We start from the raw sequence: 17,858 nt of genomic DNA, 5'->3' as shown, positions 1-17,858 counted from the left end.
CTTAAATGAGGCAGATTGTAACCTATACACAATTTATATGCTACCAAAAAAAGTAAGTTTTTCACAATATAAAAAATCAACTTCTGATTTGTAACATTTGCTGATTTCCAAGGTGTAAAAGTTCATATTGAAAATTAATAATCAACTTATTTGAGCTGGCTCTAGAGTGTCCCTGCCTATAGCAGAACTGGAAGTACTGGAGAATATGTGTTTGTTTGCTTGGGATTTTATTATTATTAAAGCAGTTAGATGAGTGTCTACAAATACAAAATGAAGTGATGAATAAAATGCCTACTTAATTCAAACAAAAGTACATTTGCCTCAATTATCTCAATACTTTATGAGTAGTAATATGAAATTGCTAGAATTTATATAGAATTTAAAATTTTTAGAAATATATATAAATGAGAACATATATGTATATACAGACAGATATAGATATGTAACTATTTTGACAGATATAGATATGTAACATTTGATCCACATAAGAGCTCTGTGAACTAGATACTTCTATTATTCCTATTTTGCAAATAAGGAAAATGAGACTGAGAAAGGGCAAGTGACTCTCCCATAGTTATACTGGCAGTATGTCAGAGACTATACTTGAACCCAGGACTTCTTAGGTTCAGAACTGAAGCTCTATCCACTATATTAAGCTGCTTCTCATTGGAATTCAATTTTTCTTTTATTTGAAGCCGTAGTTATTGTAATTATCCATTTAATTTTAGCACGTGCAGTTAAAAACAGAGATTGTAATTTTTTTTACTACAATAAGAATCTTTAAAAATTAGTATTGATGTAAAATTGGCTGGATGAGACTGATTAAATTCAAACAATATTTATTAAACATCTATTATATTTTCATGAGTCTTTGTGTTATGGTCCAGAGATTCAAAGATGAGAAGTGGAGACTATTCTGGACTCTAAGGAATTTGTAGTCTAATAGGGAAGGGATATATGACTCGTACTCTAGTAACCAGATTAAAATATATAATGTGAGTACCAATATATGATACAGTCATCCAAGCAAAGTAGATTACATCTTTATAGGGAAAGAGATAATTTTCATTACAGGGAGAGAAGGGAAAGTTTAGACATTTTTAAAATGTCTCCCTGAGTTGGGCCTAAATGAAGAGTGGGGGAAATTTCTTCCAAGTATGGGAAAGTAATGTGAACAAAGACATAATCAAGTTCCAACAACAGTGAATTCCAACTTTGCCACATCCCCTACAACATTTGTCACTTTCCCCTTCAATCATTTTAGCCAATCTGTTAGGTATAAAATGATATCTCAAGGTTGTTTTAATTTGCATTTCTCTAATCAAGAATGATTTAGAACATTTTTTCATATGACTATAAATTGTTTGGATTTGATCACTGTAAAATTGCAGTTCATATCCTTTGGCCATTTTTCACCTGGGGAATGACTCATATTCTTATACATTAGACAAAGTTCTTTATATATTTGAGATATGAGATCTTTATCTTAGAAACTGTCTCTAAATCGCTGCCCCCCACACACACACCCAATTTTCTGTTTTCTTTCTGATCTTGGCTACATTTGCTTTATTTCTACAAACTCTTTTTGATTTAATGTAACCAAAATTATCCATTTTACACCTCACCTTCTCTCTATCTCTTGTTTATTCATAAGTTGTTCACCTATTCATAAATCTAATGGGTTATATGTTCCATGATATTCAAATTTTCTTGTAATAGCACTTTTTTTACTTAGGTCACATATCCATTTTGATTTTATCTTGGTAAATGATGCAAGATACTGGTCTATGCCCAGATTTCTTTCCAAGTTTCTCCAACAAATTTTTTTAACCAAAGAATGAATTATTATCCTCCAAACTTTTCTTTACTTGTAAAATACAAAGTTAATATATTTATTTACTGTTGTACATTGTATATCTATTCTGTCCCACTAATCTACCTTTGTACTTTTTAGCCAGTACCAGATAGTTTTGATAATTACTACCTTATAATAGAGTTTAACACCTGGTACTACTAAGCCTTATTCATTAATATTTTTAATTAGTTCCTTTGATACTCTTGATTTTTGTTTTACCAAATGAATTTTATTTTTTTTTCTAATTCAGTAAAATAATTTGATCCAACCATTTTGGAGAGAAATCTCGAATTATGCTTGTGTGTGTGTGTGTGTGTGTGTGTGTGTGTGTGTGTGTGTGTCTATATAATGGTAGTAATCTATGTGGGGGGGAGAGAAAAAAAGTAAAAAAAATAAAGTTACATTATAATTTTATTATATATTTAAAAGGAAGGAATAGCAAGTTGTACATAACAGATTTGCAGTTTCATGTACAATCATCTTTTTCCCCCCATTCTACTATGTTATAGAAATGCTTGTTTTATTTCTTAAGTTCAGAATAAAATAAATAATTAAAATACAAGATAATTCAGGTTAAAAATATAAGACAACACATACTCAATTTGGCTAGAATATAGAGTATAAGAGTATAGGAAATGTGATTTGATAGGTAGGTTGAAGACAGACTGTAAAGGCATGTGAATGCCATGGTTAAGATTTAAGCTTTATTTGGAAGACAATAGTGAGCTGCCATTATCTGAGTGGTATATTAGGGAGATTACTTAAGCAGTTGTACTTAAAATGGTTTGAATGTGAGGTATAGCAAGGGCAAGAAGGAAAATTAGGAAGCTTTTAAACTAGTTTTAAAAGATCTGAAGTAGGGTGATTCTAGGGGGAGTAGAGGAGAGAGGCTAGATATTGTTGGCGGATTTGGCAAGTGGTAGAAAGTGTGGAGTGAAAGAGGACCAGAAAGATTCAAAGGTGACTGCCAAGTTCTGAATCTGTTTGATTGGGAGGATGGTTGAGTCAGTAACAGAAAAAGAGAAGTTTGCAAGGGAAAAAAGTATTGGGGAAATATGATGAATTTAGTTTTAGAAATGTTGAGTTTGAGATGTCAGTGATCCATATAGTGAGAAATATCTAACAGTAATGGGAAAGAGAGAGACAGAGAGAGAGAGAGAAGAGGAAAGGAGAGGAGAGACAGAGAAAGAGAGAATCATTAAGCACTTATCCTATGTGCAAACACTGTTATAGTTACAGTTATTATAGTTATTGAAGAGATGAGAAATTTAGATAAGACAAACTTTTAGCTTAGTAAAGGAAAAGTAAACATGTGCACACATAGGCAACTAAAATACAAAATAATTTATAATAAGTGCTTTGGAGTGTAACAACCCTAGCATGACTTTCTAATGTAAATAAAAACTTCCTAACCTTCAGGGGCTATCTAAATATGGAAGGAAATGGATTTCCCTTCCCAGGAGTCTTCAAGGTTAGTCTGGAGAGCCACTTGTTGGGAGTGTGGTATTGGGGAAGTGGTAAAGAGAATTCCTATTCATACGCAGATTAGACTAAAGAACCTTTGAGGTTGAAGTGCTCAAGGTCATTGCTAACTAAGGAGAATTTTCTACATGATTTTGAATGTTTTTGCTGTAGTTGATGAAGAGCAGATGTTCCTCATGACTTGTCTCACTTTAAAAGAGCTATTTTGAATGATATATTTTCAATGACTTCCTTCTACATCTCCCTAGCACAGTATATATGCATAATATATGCATCTATATGTTATATATACTTGTATGCACATAGATAGATAGCCAGACAGACAGACACTGTGTTTCTTCCTGCTTTGGGAAAAGTGAAAAAAAAAGAGAATATTTACACTTCTATTTACAATGTACAATATAGTATAACAATTAAAATAAATAAGCAAAGAGAGAAAACTAGTTCACTCCAATAATCATTTGGGTCATGGCCCTGGGAAATGAGAAATCATGAAATAGCTTCTTGAGAAATAGCAACTCTAAAGCAACTGTCTAGAGCACACTAAAAATTTCAGGCAGCCCAATTAAAGGCTTTGCTTAGCTGTAACCATTGTATTTAAATGAGGCAAAATAGTATAACAGAAAGTAAAGAGGTTACAGATACTAATAAAGCTCTACCACTAACTTGTGAGACTTTGAGCAACTACTTTCATTTTCTACACTTCCATCTCCCCATCTGTACTATGGGAGAAGAGGAGATACACTAGATGTCCCCTAAACTGTCCACCTCTAAAATTTTTTTTATCTATTTCCATGCACTAAATCAATAAATATGTTGCATATATGTATAAATAACTATAAATAAAAGCATAGAAAATCCTGATCCATCTAGTTCAAAGAATGTATTTTCTCATGTAATATATGTGTGTGTGTGTGTATGTGTGTATGCAGTCATAGCATATAATGTTATAGTCCATACATATTAAAGGAAAAAAATGCATTTTAATATGGGGAAAATATATTAAACATTTACATTGATATCCACTTTTTCTTATGATATAAAAAAGAAACTAATACCATGCTCAGATATAGGAATTTCACTGTTCGAATAGTCTCTATAAAAACCAATTATACTTTGTACTCTTTTAACTAGGCAAACAGCATTTCCTTCTGCCTTTTCTCTTTTCTCCTGAGTGCTTCTTTTTAGAGAGGTAACAAATACTCTTTTTGATACTGTTTCCTCTTTTTTTTTTTTCCAGCTCACACTACAACTATATTAACAATTAGGGATGGAAACATCCTTGTCTCCATGGGCTTAAAATGCTCCTCTTCTAACAAATGGAACATCATTAGGTTTATTACTTTTAGCCCATTCTAAGTCTTCAGTTATCTTTCCATTCTTTTTCTCAAACTTTGGATGTGTTTTCAAAAATTAAAATTCAGAATAGATCATGTTATTTTTAATCTCCAAATAAAAGGAAAGGTTGCAAGTTAGTTAAAACATGCAACCTGGAAGACAGAAAGCTCTGAAGACTTTGAATTTGTTTGCAATTAAATAATATGCATGCAAAGTAAAGTGAAGAATAGAAGCAATTATACACATACTGCAGCCTACACACACCCCCAATCTCCAAAGAACCTTTGTCTAAGATATTGAATAACTGAGACAAAACTGAGCTTGGGGAACTCTAATTATCCTGATAATCAACTCCTTTCTCCACTTGGCTTTGCAAGTATAAACACAGCTATAAAGTCAGATGTTTGTTGGGATGTCATTTGAGTATGCATGGCCATTACCCTGGGTGTTATCCTTGAAGAGGAATCATTCAGATCTAACACAAGAAGAATCTATTACTCAGGCCTCAGAGTTTGCACCTGTTCCCTCTTGGAAGCAGCACCAATTTGCAGATCCTTATTTTTTCAAGGGAAGAATACTAAGAGGTTCAAAGATGGTTTAAAGATTAAGATTGAATTCTCATAGGACTTTCCTAATTATGCATCTATTTGCCAACATAAAACCTCAACTTTGAATGTGTAATTAACTTGTTATACTGGCAAATGGAGGTGAAAATGATTCAAGTTTTTTATATAGGTGCTATTATAGAAATCCACTGAAGATTTGATTCTGTGTTCACACTGATGAAGTCAAGGGCACTTTAAGGCAGGGAGCTTTATTCAACACTTTCACTTCATAATTTGTAACAGAAATGACACTCATGCTGGTATGTATAGTACAAAAAATATTCTTTTTCTCATAGAAGAGGGAAAGGTGCCTACAAAAATTAGTGTTCATGGAAATTGAAACACATGCAGTGGGTATGCAAAGAAAGCTTTGAGAGTGACCTCTACTTGAATAGCGCTTGAGAATGAAGCTACTTATATGCAGAAAATCCCCAGAGAATCTTAGCAGTTACAAAAGCAGTTTTGCCATTGAAATTGTAGTTAGAAGAAAAGCTCTAAAGCACATGAGCAGAAAAGCCAAGAATATAGATGGCTGGGAAAGAAGACCATGAAGAAAAGGTACTGAGTTTCCCAATACAATGACAAGGACAAAAGTGAACAATGAATGGGGGAGGGGGGAGAGATTGTTGCCAACCAAACTCACTTATACGTTCCTCTCATTCTCTTCTAAACTCTGGTCTCAGAACTCATCATTCAATAGAACTCTCTCTCTAAAATTACTATTGCTCTCTTAATTGCCATATCTAATGGCCTTTTCTCAGTCAGGCTTCATCCTTCTTCAACTTTCTGTAGCTGTAGACACTGCTATAGTTTTGATTGAAATGATAGTTGTGTTATAATATTGATAGTTTTGATTTGATAGTATTGATAGTTTATTCCTTTAGGCTTTTCTGACACTATACCTCTCCTAGTTCTTCTACCTGTCTAAACACTGCTTTTAATCTCCTGTCGACATCACCTTCCAGGCTATAAGCACTAACTCTGGGTATTCCCAAGGTTTTGTCTTGGGCCTTTTTTCATCTCCCTATATACTATTTCATTTGGTGATCTCAGAAGCTCCAATGGATTCTATTATCATCTCTATACTAATGATTTCTCAAGTCTATTTATCTAGCCCTAAACATCTCACATCTGCAACTGCCTATTGGACATCTTGAACTGGACATCCTGTAGACACCTTAAACTCATTATGTACAAATCTGAACTCGTTGCATTCTCCCTAAAACCCTCCCCTTCTTCTAACTTTCATGTTACTGTCAAGGTCACCACCATTCTCCCAATGACCAAGTTCCATAACTAAGAAGAAAGTTGTGGGAACCAAAACAATCTGATGTTACATGTTACAAAGTCAAGATACAGAGTTTCAGAGAGAGAAAGAGATACAGAGAGACAGAAATGACGAGACAGAGGCAGAGACAGACAGCAGCAGATAGAGATAGAGACAGAAACAGATATAGAGAAATGGAGAACAGGAGAAAAAGAATCTCCAAAAAGGAGAAGGACATCAGACACTGGACCTGCCCACTGTAATACACAAATCAAGGACAAGACCAGCTGCCAATGTGAGATGTGCAGAGATTCTAAACAGCTGGGTTAGCATGGAAAAAGGAAATAACACTTACAGGAAGATGGTATATAAATATGTCTTTGCTAGTCTGACTCAGATATAAGGCTCTTTTCTATTTCTTCAACATCTTTTAGTAAACTGGTTATATATTTAAATGCCCTCTGAAGCTTGCAGGGGAACTAAAGACCTTGAGTAGAAATCCACAAATTGTTACATTCAGATTGTTGAGCCCCAGGTGAAGGTGAAATGAGCCATGAATATTACTACTAGACAGAAGCATTCCCAAGACTGAACCTCATTCATGTGAGCCCAAAGCAGGAATTCTGAGCCACAGTTACACTAAAAAAAAAAAAAAAAAAAAAAAATTATTCAATCATCCACAAAAGATTTGGGTATCTACTATGTTCAAGTCATTATGAAATATAGAAAGATAATTAAGACATAGTGCTTGTTATAAATGAATTATAATCTAATTGATGAGATAAGACATTCACATAAATAAAATACTAGCTTACATTTGATAAGTATCTTGAGATAGGTATAAGCCAAATATTTTAGAAGGGTGAGGATTGAAAAATCATTCCTAACTAAAGGGAAAGCTTCATGGAGGAAGTGGAATGTGAGCTGGGCTTTTAAGGATGACTATTATTGTGACAAGTAGATATGAGGTGGGAACAATTTACATAGAGAAATCATCATGAGCAAGGCACAGAGACAAAAAAAAAGGTGAGTGTGTGTAGGGTTTGGTATGGGGCATCTATGGGAAATGATAAGCATTCCAGTTTGGCCAGAGTGTATACAACTTAGTACAGGGGCAAAGAAAACAATAGAGATAGGGATACAAGTTGGAGCCACATTATGGAGGGATCTGAATTCCAGGCTAAGTAGTTTAAACTTCTTTTTAAAAAGAGGTATTCTAGGGGGCAGCTAGGTGGCGCAGTAGATAGAACATTGGCCTTGGAGTCAGGAGGACCTGAGTTCAAATCCAGGCTCAGACATTTGACACTAGCTGTGTGACCCTGGGCAAGTCACTTAACCCCATTGCCTAGCCCCCCCCCCCCAAAAGGCATTCTTGGCTTAGATTCTTAAAATCTAGCCACTGCTTAGATTCTTATAATCTAGCCAATAGCTCACTTAAGACTCCTTAAGAGTCTGCCCAATATGATGGATGTTCTAATAAACCTTGTCTTTGGCTGAAAGAAGGCTTGGGTTGAATTCTTTGAGGCAAGATCTGCATGTTGTGATTTTGGGGTCCCAGCACCCTTAAACCCCTAAACCTCAACATTTTGGTGGCCCATATGGGGAAACTGCCTGACCCCAAGTTCTTCTCCAGCCAAGACTGGAAGGTATGTAAGCCTTCCCCCAACTTCTTTTTCTTGCTCTGCAGTTGGGGTTGCTTTCCAAGCACCAAGGCTTGGAAGTGCTTTCCAGGAAGACAGTTATGAGGCTGTCTCATGCTCAGCCTGATGCTCTCAGGCTCTTGGTCCACTGGTTTGGTTGGAGGCCATGGGCCTGGGTACACCTTCTGCAGCATAGAGGACAAGGACAGACTCCCTATCCAGAAGTGTTTGCCCAATTCTGTCAGTATTCTCAGAGCTAGAGAATTGGAAAAACTGCAGTTGATTTTTGGTTTCCTGAGGCTTACTTCCTCCTTCCCTCTACACCGCTGAATCCTCCTTCATGGAAGTTACGGAGAGAAGTTAGAACAGCTAAAAATCTCTTGGCAGATTCTGGAGGTTTTGTGATTGATCATTAAGGAGTTTTGAAACACCTCCTTACAACCCTGGTCACTCCCTTCCCTTGAGTCAAGAGGGTATCTGTTAACCCTTGTCATAGGAGAAGAGAGTTTCATCCTTTCCCCCTCACCTTTGATTTCACCCTCTCCCACCTGGGAAAGGAAGGAGGGGGGAGGGGCAGCAGCTACAGCGTGGGCCCCACTGGCAATAGGCAGCCTTTGCCTTGAAGCATCACCTAGTTTCAGCACATCTTGTTCAAGGTAAGGAAGCTAGCCTCCAAACTTGGATAATCATGCTCTTTTAAATTTGTAGTTTTAACTGTTAATGATGAGATGTTGTTTCTCTGTAATTTGGAATGCATTTAACAAAACTGAAGTCACCTGATTGGTAATGGGTTTGTTTCAAGTTTCAAATTGGTGAACTTTTTGTATCAGTTATGTCAAGCAACTTTTCATAATTTGGTTACTACTAAAATAATTTGGCCATTGTTGGTTGTTGTTTTAATGTGTAAACTTGCCAAAAGAGCTGGTTTGGGCTTTGTCTTGCTAAGAATTCGGAAGTATATAGAAATAATCTCTAACGGTTGGCTTTTTACACCAGGACAAATTTGAGATGTAAATCCTGGAAAAGTTTTTCCTCAACTGTGATTAGTGAAACTTGCTATTTGAGGTAAAAGCTCATAGGATTTTATTTTGAATTGTCTGATGGATCATAATCCATTGATAATCAATAATCCACCATCTGAGAGAAATGCCACAAGCTACTCAGAGAGAATGTGATACTGGTGGGAAGTCAGCATTGGGAAAAGCTGAGAGGACAATTTTAACCTGAGTCTAAGGTGGGATCCTCCTGTCTCAGTTTCCCCATTATGTTCCTTTGAAAGGGAATGTTACCCACCTGGCTATTCCTGAGTCTAGCTATGAGATGGATTTGATATTTTACAGTTGAAAAACTGAATTATCTGAATCCAAACAGAGCTAAGGATGTTTTGTCCTGTCAGATCTGGGCCCTGCAGTCTTTTCTGCCAGATTTGTGTCTTCCAGGCTTCAGGCCATTCACCTACAGTTGGTAGCAAACAGCGGGTACCAGCCAATGTCTCCCCATCATTCCCTGGATGCGGCAAGTGCTCAGTTCCAGTCAACCTTCTCTTTGGGACCTCCGTGAGGCAGAGACAGTTCTACGCCGCTTGTCAGCAGGAAACAGTTTCAGAAGCCAAGACCTTCGACCCTTACCCCAAAAGAATTTGGGTCCCATTTTGGGGTAAATAATGAGTTTGGGATCTAGACTCCAAAAAGGAAAAACCCTCTACTTTCCCACACGGCCAAATATCTGGTATTTGCATGAGGCTATAATCCCATCAACTGGCCTTTCATTGTGGCTACACCTAATCTCACAATTCTGTTACCCTTAACCTAACCTAGTCCTCCATTGTCTTACCTCCCTATTATCCCAGGCCACTTCCCACCCTTAATCCTATCTGGGCTCCATTCTCCCTTGGCCATATGATCCAGGTCCCTGGAGTTCTATTACCTCATAGACTACTTGGCCACTTCTGGATCCCTCCCATAGTCTTTCTGTATATAAGGTCCATCTTGTCTCCATTAAGATGCTTAGATTCTTAAAATCTAGTCACTGCTTAGATTCTTATAATCTAGCCAATAGCTCACTTAAGGTTCCTTAAGAGTCTGCCCAATATGGTGGATGTTCTAATAAACCTTCTCATTGGCTTGAAAAAAAAAAAGAGGCATTCTAGTCTCCCAAGGCATAGGTGGTAACGGTATGACTTTTTTTGATTGACCTGAATCTGACACTAGATGCCACCCAATGATGGCTAGACCATGTCTCCACCTTCTTTACGACTGTGCTTTTGAATTTCACCTTTAATGAGAATGAAGTCAAGTTCATCACTGGTAGAAAAGTTTGTGCCACCTCTGTCATGGCCCTCCCCAAATAGGTACCCTGGATTTGTCACCCAGGGTTAGTGATAACATCTCCATGATACCTGTTAACTAGAGAGGACTAAGGATGACAATGAAACTCTCTATTCAAAACAGATAGGCCCTGATTGTGGTAATACCTTCTACTTAAGCCTTTATCATCAAAGCTCTGAATCTTCCAAGGACAGAAAGAAGCAAAAAATATTAAATAAAGTGGAAATGTCATCCATGACAATATTCTTAATATTATTCAACACATAAGGGGTGCAAATGAAGTCAAAGGTCCTGGGTCCAAGACCTGTCTTTGTCACTTACTCTCTTTAGTTCCTTCAGCAAATGGGGCTTCAAATTCCTCAAGAGTAAAATGAGAGGATTGGACTTGATGATAAGGTCTCTTCAATCTCTAAATCTCTAATTCTATAATTGAATGTTTACCTTCACTCAGAGCTATAATTAGGGAGGGACAATGGATATTTGTGTCAGGGCACCAGAATTTAAAGAGGATGACAATAAAAAAAACACTGGTTTAAAATATTGTGTGATTTTTAAATTTGATTATACTTATGTGTTACAAACATGAACACTTTCAATAACTTAGGGGGAAAAAACTGATCTAAGTACCTAGTTAACAAAAAAATAATTAGTAAAAATGGAAAACCACCATATGGAGACATTGTTAATTATACATATCTCTGAGCCATGATAACAACTAATTCTCAATGGAATTTGTCTTAATTATCTCTAATTTTCACATTATCTATTACAAGGCTGATTTGAGGACATGTTTTGTGGTGCTTGCCAAGAGCATGCTCTTTGACTCTAGCTCTAAAACTATTACTTATAGCTCTGTTTGGGTTACATCTAAATGTTAGGAGGCTATTATTCTTTGTCCATTTGTGTGTGTATACTTTCATGTGTATATGTGTATGTGTGTATGCATATGTATGTTTGTGCATATATATATATATATACACACACAAATAGACAAAGGATAATAAAATATATGTATGTATATATATTAAATTGAAAAAAATGTTCTCATAGTGATTCTGCAGTTACTCTAAGCTTATTTGAAAAGTAAAGCACTTACACAGGTTTAGTATCTAAAAGAAAATGACCCAACATATAAAGTTTCATGTACTTAGACTCAACTTTCTTTTCCCACTTTGGTTTTCATGGAACTCTATCTAAATTGGGATTCTGCCTCTTAGGGCTATAAAATATATTCAGTCCATAAATTCTAAGACAAGTCCTGGTTAGGGATCCTAGGAATTGGGAAAAGGAAAAGGGAAAAGGAGCCTACATATTAGGGGACAAATATATGTACTTGCTATGACCTGGTTTTTGGATGACAAGACTGGTCTGTAAAAAGGAGAGAAACTATACAACACTTGGCTCCCCCTTTCTTCTTCCTTACACTGTATTTTTTTGCTTAGTGTGGCATATTATTATAATTGTGAATAATAATATAAACCTTTGGCTGTCAGTCACTTCCAAGTGAGCAATGTCATAGTAATGTCAGATACCAATTTTTTTTTTTTTAATCTTGGCATTGACATTTGTGGGAAGAAAAAGCCTGAAAAGTTTCCATCTTGTGAATGACAATGAAGTATGGGAATGGGTTGGAGTGTTAGAGGGATACATGTCATAAAATACCCCTCTTCCTACCTTATACCCTGACCCCTACTGGTTCTCTTGCATGCTTTTGTTACAGGACATAGAATCTGAACTCATGAGAAGGATCGAGATCAATGACAAGTGGCTGATGTTTGGTGAGACTGAACTGCTTCTTCCTGGTACCTATGAAGCAGATTAGATCAAAGCCCCGCTAATTCCTAGCTGAACTGTGGGATGCTCCCTGCTGATTCTACCTGCCTTCTGTTTTGGTAGAGAAGGAAAAGATAAAGAGAAAGATATCTGTCCTTTCCAGCTGATAGCCCCAAACAGCCAGTGCTTAATTACTTCTTGTCTATAACCATTTGCGATCTTGGGTATGACCAACTAGCTGATAAATGCAAAATCTAAATCCCATCTACATCTTCTTTTGAAAAATCAATGCCTCTATGAGACCAGAAATTTGAGAAGAGGTTTTGTCTCCTTTAAAGGGAGAGAAAACATTAACCATCTTTGAGAGTACAATAAAGTGTGAGGGGAGAAGTAGACACATACCTAGTTTGGATTTCCCATAAGCAAGAGATATGTACCACAATCTTGTCTCCTAGACTAGTAAATACTAACTAGACTAGTAAATACTAACCAACACATAGGAAAGCATATAAATACAAAACATAATGTATGTCCCTTGCTCTAACATAAATGAGGCAAACAAGAACCTGGAAAGGATAAGCCTCACATAAGGAAGGAATATGGGGGAATTTTGAAGGTACCTCCTTCCTTGAGAGCTCATAGTGACAACCCACCCAGGGGATACCAACACAACAAATTATACTTACATGAATTATCTCTTTATAATAATAGTTGCAATTTCTATAGCATTTTATAGTTTACAAAATGCTGCCCTTAAATAGTTGATACAACATTCCTGTGAGTTAGGTATTAATCATTATTTTTCACAATAATACTGGGGCCCACAGTCATACAAGCAATTAACCAATCAACAAGCTCTTATTAAGTGCTTACTATATGCAAGGCTCAGGGCTAACTGCTACAAATGCAGACACAAAGTAAGAAACATGCCCTTCTCCCATAAGTTTAAATTCTAATGTGGGGGAGACATTAAGTACATACTGGATGTCCCCAAAATCTTAGTGCATTTTTAAGTTTTTTTTAACCCATACAGACACATACAAGTATTATATATGTGTGTGTATATATATATATATATATATAGATAGATAGATAGATAGATAGATAGATAGATATAGATAGATAGATAGATAGATATGATAGGGATATATAGTTACATATGTGCATATATGTATATACAGGAATTTATGTGTGTATATATACATATATGTCAATAAATATAAAGTTAATAAATATGTTGTGGATCAACAAAAGATAGTTTGGAAGGGAAGACACTAGAAAGTAAGACTTTATGCAGATGGTGCTTCAGCTGTATCTTAAAGGTGGAAGGAACAGTATGACGAATAGGTAAGTGGGGAGTGAATTTCACTGTATTTCAGCAGCAAGTGGCCAAGACACAATGTGAGCTGAGGTCAATGTCCTTTTGTGGAATCATTAAAAGTGCCTGGATTTGAAGTTAGGGGGCCTAGACTCCAATTCTGCCTCCGTACTTCCTAGCTATGTAATCATGTTTAACTCACATAACTTCTCAGAGCCCACTTAGCTACAAAATGAGTTTGAAACCTACCTTAAGAGTTTGTTAGGAGGATAAAAGGAGAAAATAATACCAAGTGCCTTGCAAACCTTATACTATGTCAGATATTATTCTTACTGCCTCTGTTAACTTAAGCAAGTCACCTCCCATTTCTGGGCCTCAGTTTCCTCATCTGTAAAAATAAGGGGATTAGACTAGATAATTTCTAAGAACCCTTTCAAATATAAATCCAATGGGTCTCTGATTTTTTTTTTTCTATTCCAACAGGCTAGACAGGCTGAGGCGTACATGCTGAGGAGCAATGCAAGGGAGAAAGATTGATTCCACTGAACTGAATTAACCCTTGACCTTTCTCACCTGCCCTAATCCCCCAGGAGGCTTTTGGGACTCTTTAGTTCATGTTTTCATCATCTGTTTCTCTTCTGTTTTCTTCCTTCTGCTGTCTGTTCCTGTCATCTTTCTGCCTCCTGACAACCTCTTTTATCCTTTATTCAACTCTGCTACTAATCCATGGCTTCTAAAAGTTTCCCGGATAAGGTTAAATGCCTTTGTTCAGCTCATTTTAAAAGTTATTTAGACAGAATATGGAAATATAATACAAAAAATAAAGTTTTCCCAGGGTACCTAGGAAAAGGCTTGACTGAACCTTGAACTGGAGTGCAGATTTTTAAAAAGCCAACTCATATCCCTGCTAAAGCTGAAAATATTAGTTAGAAAAATGATAATAAAACATTAGTGTGTGAGTACACATTGTAACAATTGCATTTGTTACATTGTATAACAATATATTTCTGTCACATATCCTCAACGGACCAAGGATTGTGGCAAAGTGACTTATTAAAAATCATGACAACTTACAAATTATGTTAAACAATGAATTGTGTCAGTCAGAAGTAAAAAAGACTATATAGTGTTGCCAAAAGAATGAATTGCTAAATTATATGACTATGTAAAATGCCAGATTCTTTTGTTTTAAAGGCTTTTTTTCCCTTAATTGCTTCAGAATGCCTATAGTTGTGTCTTCTGAATCCACAACATTTCCTTATAGTTTTAAAACTTTAATCTTACTGCATATTGCTAAGCATAATAATGACCATAAAAATACCTTGTTAACCTGCTAAATAGCATTTTCTAATAAATTTTGCAGTGTTTGGTTTCCATATATTTAGGTGAAAATATGTTTCCTGCCTCATGAATGTAATAATGATTTAACATATCATTAAAATAGATTTTGGTCCTTAAAGGCAGTAATGCAAAGTAACACATCTCCTACATTTTTGACTTGTAATAATTAAGAAAAAAAATCAACATTTCAAAGCAGTTCATTTTATTTGGACTTTGTGGGAAATGCCATGGTGGAATCTTCCAGTAGACATGCAATCTGCTAGTATCATCCTATTTTATCATTAACTTACCACAGGATGTCATTTCATCTGTTTGGTCACCACAGTCATCCTCCCTATCACATAACCAAGCCCTGGGAATGCAGCGCCCATTTCCACAAGAGAATTGATCCAACTGACATGTTCTGGCTGCAAAGATGAAGGAATATACATAGGTTAAAAACAAAGCCGTTTAAAATATATAGGGGAAAAATTTCTGCATCTCTCTTATGATGTTTACTAGATGCATTCTCCTGCTCTGACACCAGAATATTTCCAGTCATAATTTCCTCTTTGAAACCAAAAGCTACTTTGTCTTCAAGAAGGTGCAAATGCTTTTCTCTTCAATTAATGTGATTGTTAAAAATACGACATATTCAGTAATCCTGCAGGCATCTACAAATAAAACCGTGAATTCATTAGCAAGAAATGTGTCTTTCTAACATACTCTTATGAATAAATAGGCAGTATAATTTCTCACCAACTTTTAATGAACAGAGATGAATTTTTCACTAGGTTGATTTGAAAACCACAAATAGTAAAATGAGGAGGAACAAAGAAGAAGAATCAGTTACAGGAAGGAAACATCATCTAATGAGGGAGAAGAACAAGAGATGTGGAATCAGAGACACACAAGTTTTGAAGCCCAGCTCTCTGTCACCCTGAGCAACTAACTTCACTTTAGTTTTCTTGTCTATAAAACAAAGGGATTTAACAGGATGATGATGGTGTTGATGATGATCCCAAACATCCCTAAATCCTTTGTCCTTCCCTGTGCACTTGATTTTCTTCACAATATCCAAATACGGTAATTTTGTTTGTTACATATGATGGAAAATAGAAGCAGCATGGTGTGTTGTAAATAGAGCACTAGGCTTGGAATCAAAAAAGACTTGAATTCTGATCCTTCCTCTAACATTAACTGTATGTCCATGCACCACTCATATAATTCCTATGTGTAGCAGGCAACTACTTATCTAATAAACAGCTAAATGGCACAGTGGATAGAACATTGGGCCTAGATATAGAAAGACCTGAGTCAAAAAATTTGGCTTCAGCCACTTTCTAGCTGTCATTTAACCAGTCTCCTTCAGATTCCTCAACTGAAAAAGGGGGATAATAAATAGTACCTTCCTCACAGGATTGTTGAAAAGGACAAAATGAGATAATATTTGTAAAGCACTTAGCACAGTGCCTGGCACAGAGCAGGTGTTTAAAAACTGCTTCCTCCTCTCCTCTCCTTTCCTTTCTCTTTCATAAGTCAAAAAAAGAGCTGGATCTGCCTTCATGAAATTAACTCCCCAGACTGACAAAATCATATGTGATTCTTTCCATATTTCTATATTGTGAAGATAGCACTCGATGGGGAGTCTAGAGACCTGCTTCCTCCTAATAGGCCTGGCATTAAACTGGTCACTCACCTTCCCTAAATCTCAATTTTTGTGCTTATCAATTGAGATGGTTTGGTTGATTGTTCTCTAATATCTCTTCCACTTCTCACATTGTTCAATTATACAAGGAGACAGTGAGATAGGCAGTCCCCTGCCCCAGGCATGTCTATACTAAAGGCACTACAAATGATGGTTGTTGACATGTGCCAGAATTCAAAGAAAATAAACTGAAGTAATTTAAAAAAAATCTGAATAGCTTTTTAATATGAAAGAGGCTATTTATGCCTGGATATATTAAAAAATGGATATATTAATAGGAACCACAATGAAAAGTTAGGAGAACTATTCAGAAAATTAAAGCAAACACAGTGCATACACATCCTCTATATTATTTGGTAGTCTTACCTCCAAACTAAGTCTATGCTAATTTGAAAAATGACAGGGTGAAGCTTGTCCCAGGGGACCTGATTGACTTCAGCTTCTCCAAGGCAGCTTTCTCCCTCACCTCGCCCCACTCCACCCCACCTCCTGCGAACATGGTATAGGACTAGGACAAAGTAGCCCCTGAAAACTTACTGGTCACAACTTCCTCATCATAGAGGCGTAAAAAAATCTCAGCGACATGGAGTCTGGGCCCCTCCGACTTGCTATGTACCAATGACCATGTAAGTTGCCAGAATCACCATACCCTGATCTAATGACCAGGCCACTTACAGATGGAGATGAGCTCACATCACTGTATCTTTGTTACACATCCTTTCTGTGCTAAGGCAAAGTTAAACTGCCTTTATTAAGCACCCGGTAAATTGTGAGTTTTTCATTATTATCCCAACAGAGAACTTGAAATAAGAGGGTACTGAAGTCAGAGCCACATGTCCCACATGTCCCCCACTAGAGGGGAGTTGTTGGCTTAAATTATCTGTGAAATCCCTTCAAGTTCTAAATTGTATGATACTGTCAATAACAGATCCTACGTATTTTTGCAACACTAGTGGTTTTGACCAAGGAAAGCATACCTTTCCTATTCAATGATGATTTTAACAGAATAGCTTCTATATTGTCCTTAACTCATTGCCCCTTGTGGGAGATGGAAATCTAATAGCATAAAGAGAGCATAACATGGAAAAGAGATTCTCACTGGATTCACAACTTTTAAAATGTATTTGTTGCGTAACTATAACTCATTTCAAACAAATATAGATGATTGTCAGAAAACTTTTATTAAAAGTCAGAATTATTTAATGCCCTTGGTTTCCTTTGATCA

The 17,858-nt window shown here is 36.2% G+C and overlaps 1 protein-coding gene across 1 annotated transcript in view; it reads right to left on the bottom strand.

Moving 5' to 3' along the window:
• LRP1B (LDL receptor related protein 1B) overlaps positions 1-17,858 on the bottom strand; it is a 2,189,733-nt gene that overhangs the window by 860,954 nt on the left and 1,310,921 nt on the right. The window contains exon 18 of the mRNA XM_027835590.1: positions 15,237-15,353. Coding sequence (XP_027691391.1) covers positions 15,237-15,353 — 117 coding nt within the window. The remainder of the gene's footprint in view (positions 1-15,236; positions 15,354-17,858) is intronic.

The sequence above is a fragment of the Vombatus ursinus genome, unplaced genomic scaffold, assembly GCF_900497805.2.
Source record: "Vombatus ursinus unplaced genomic scaffold, bare-nosed wombat genome assembly UNPS02014816.1, whole genome shotgun sequence".
NCBI lineage: Eukaryota > Metazoa > Chordata > Mammalia > Diprotodontia > Vombatidae > Vombatus > Vombatus ursinus.
This window is presented reverse-complemented; position numbering and strand designations above follow the sequence as displayed.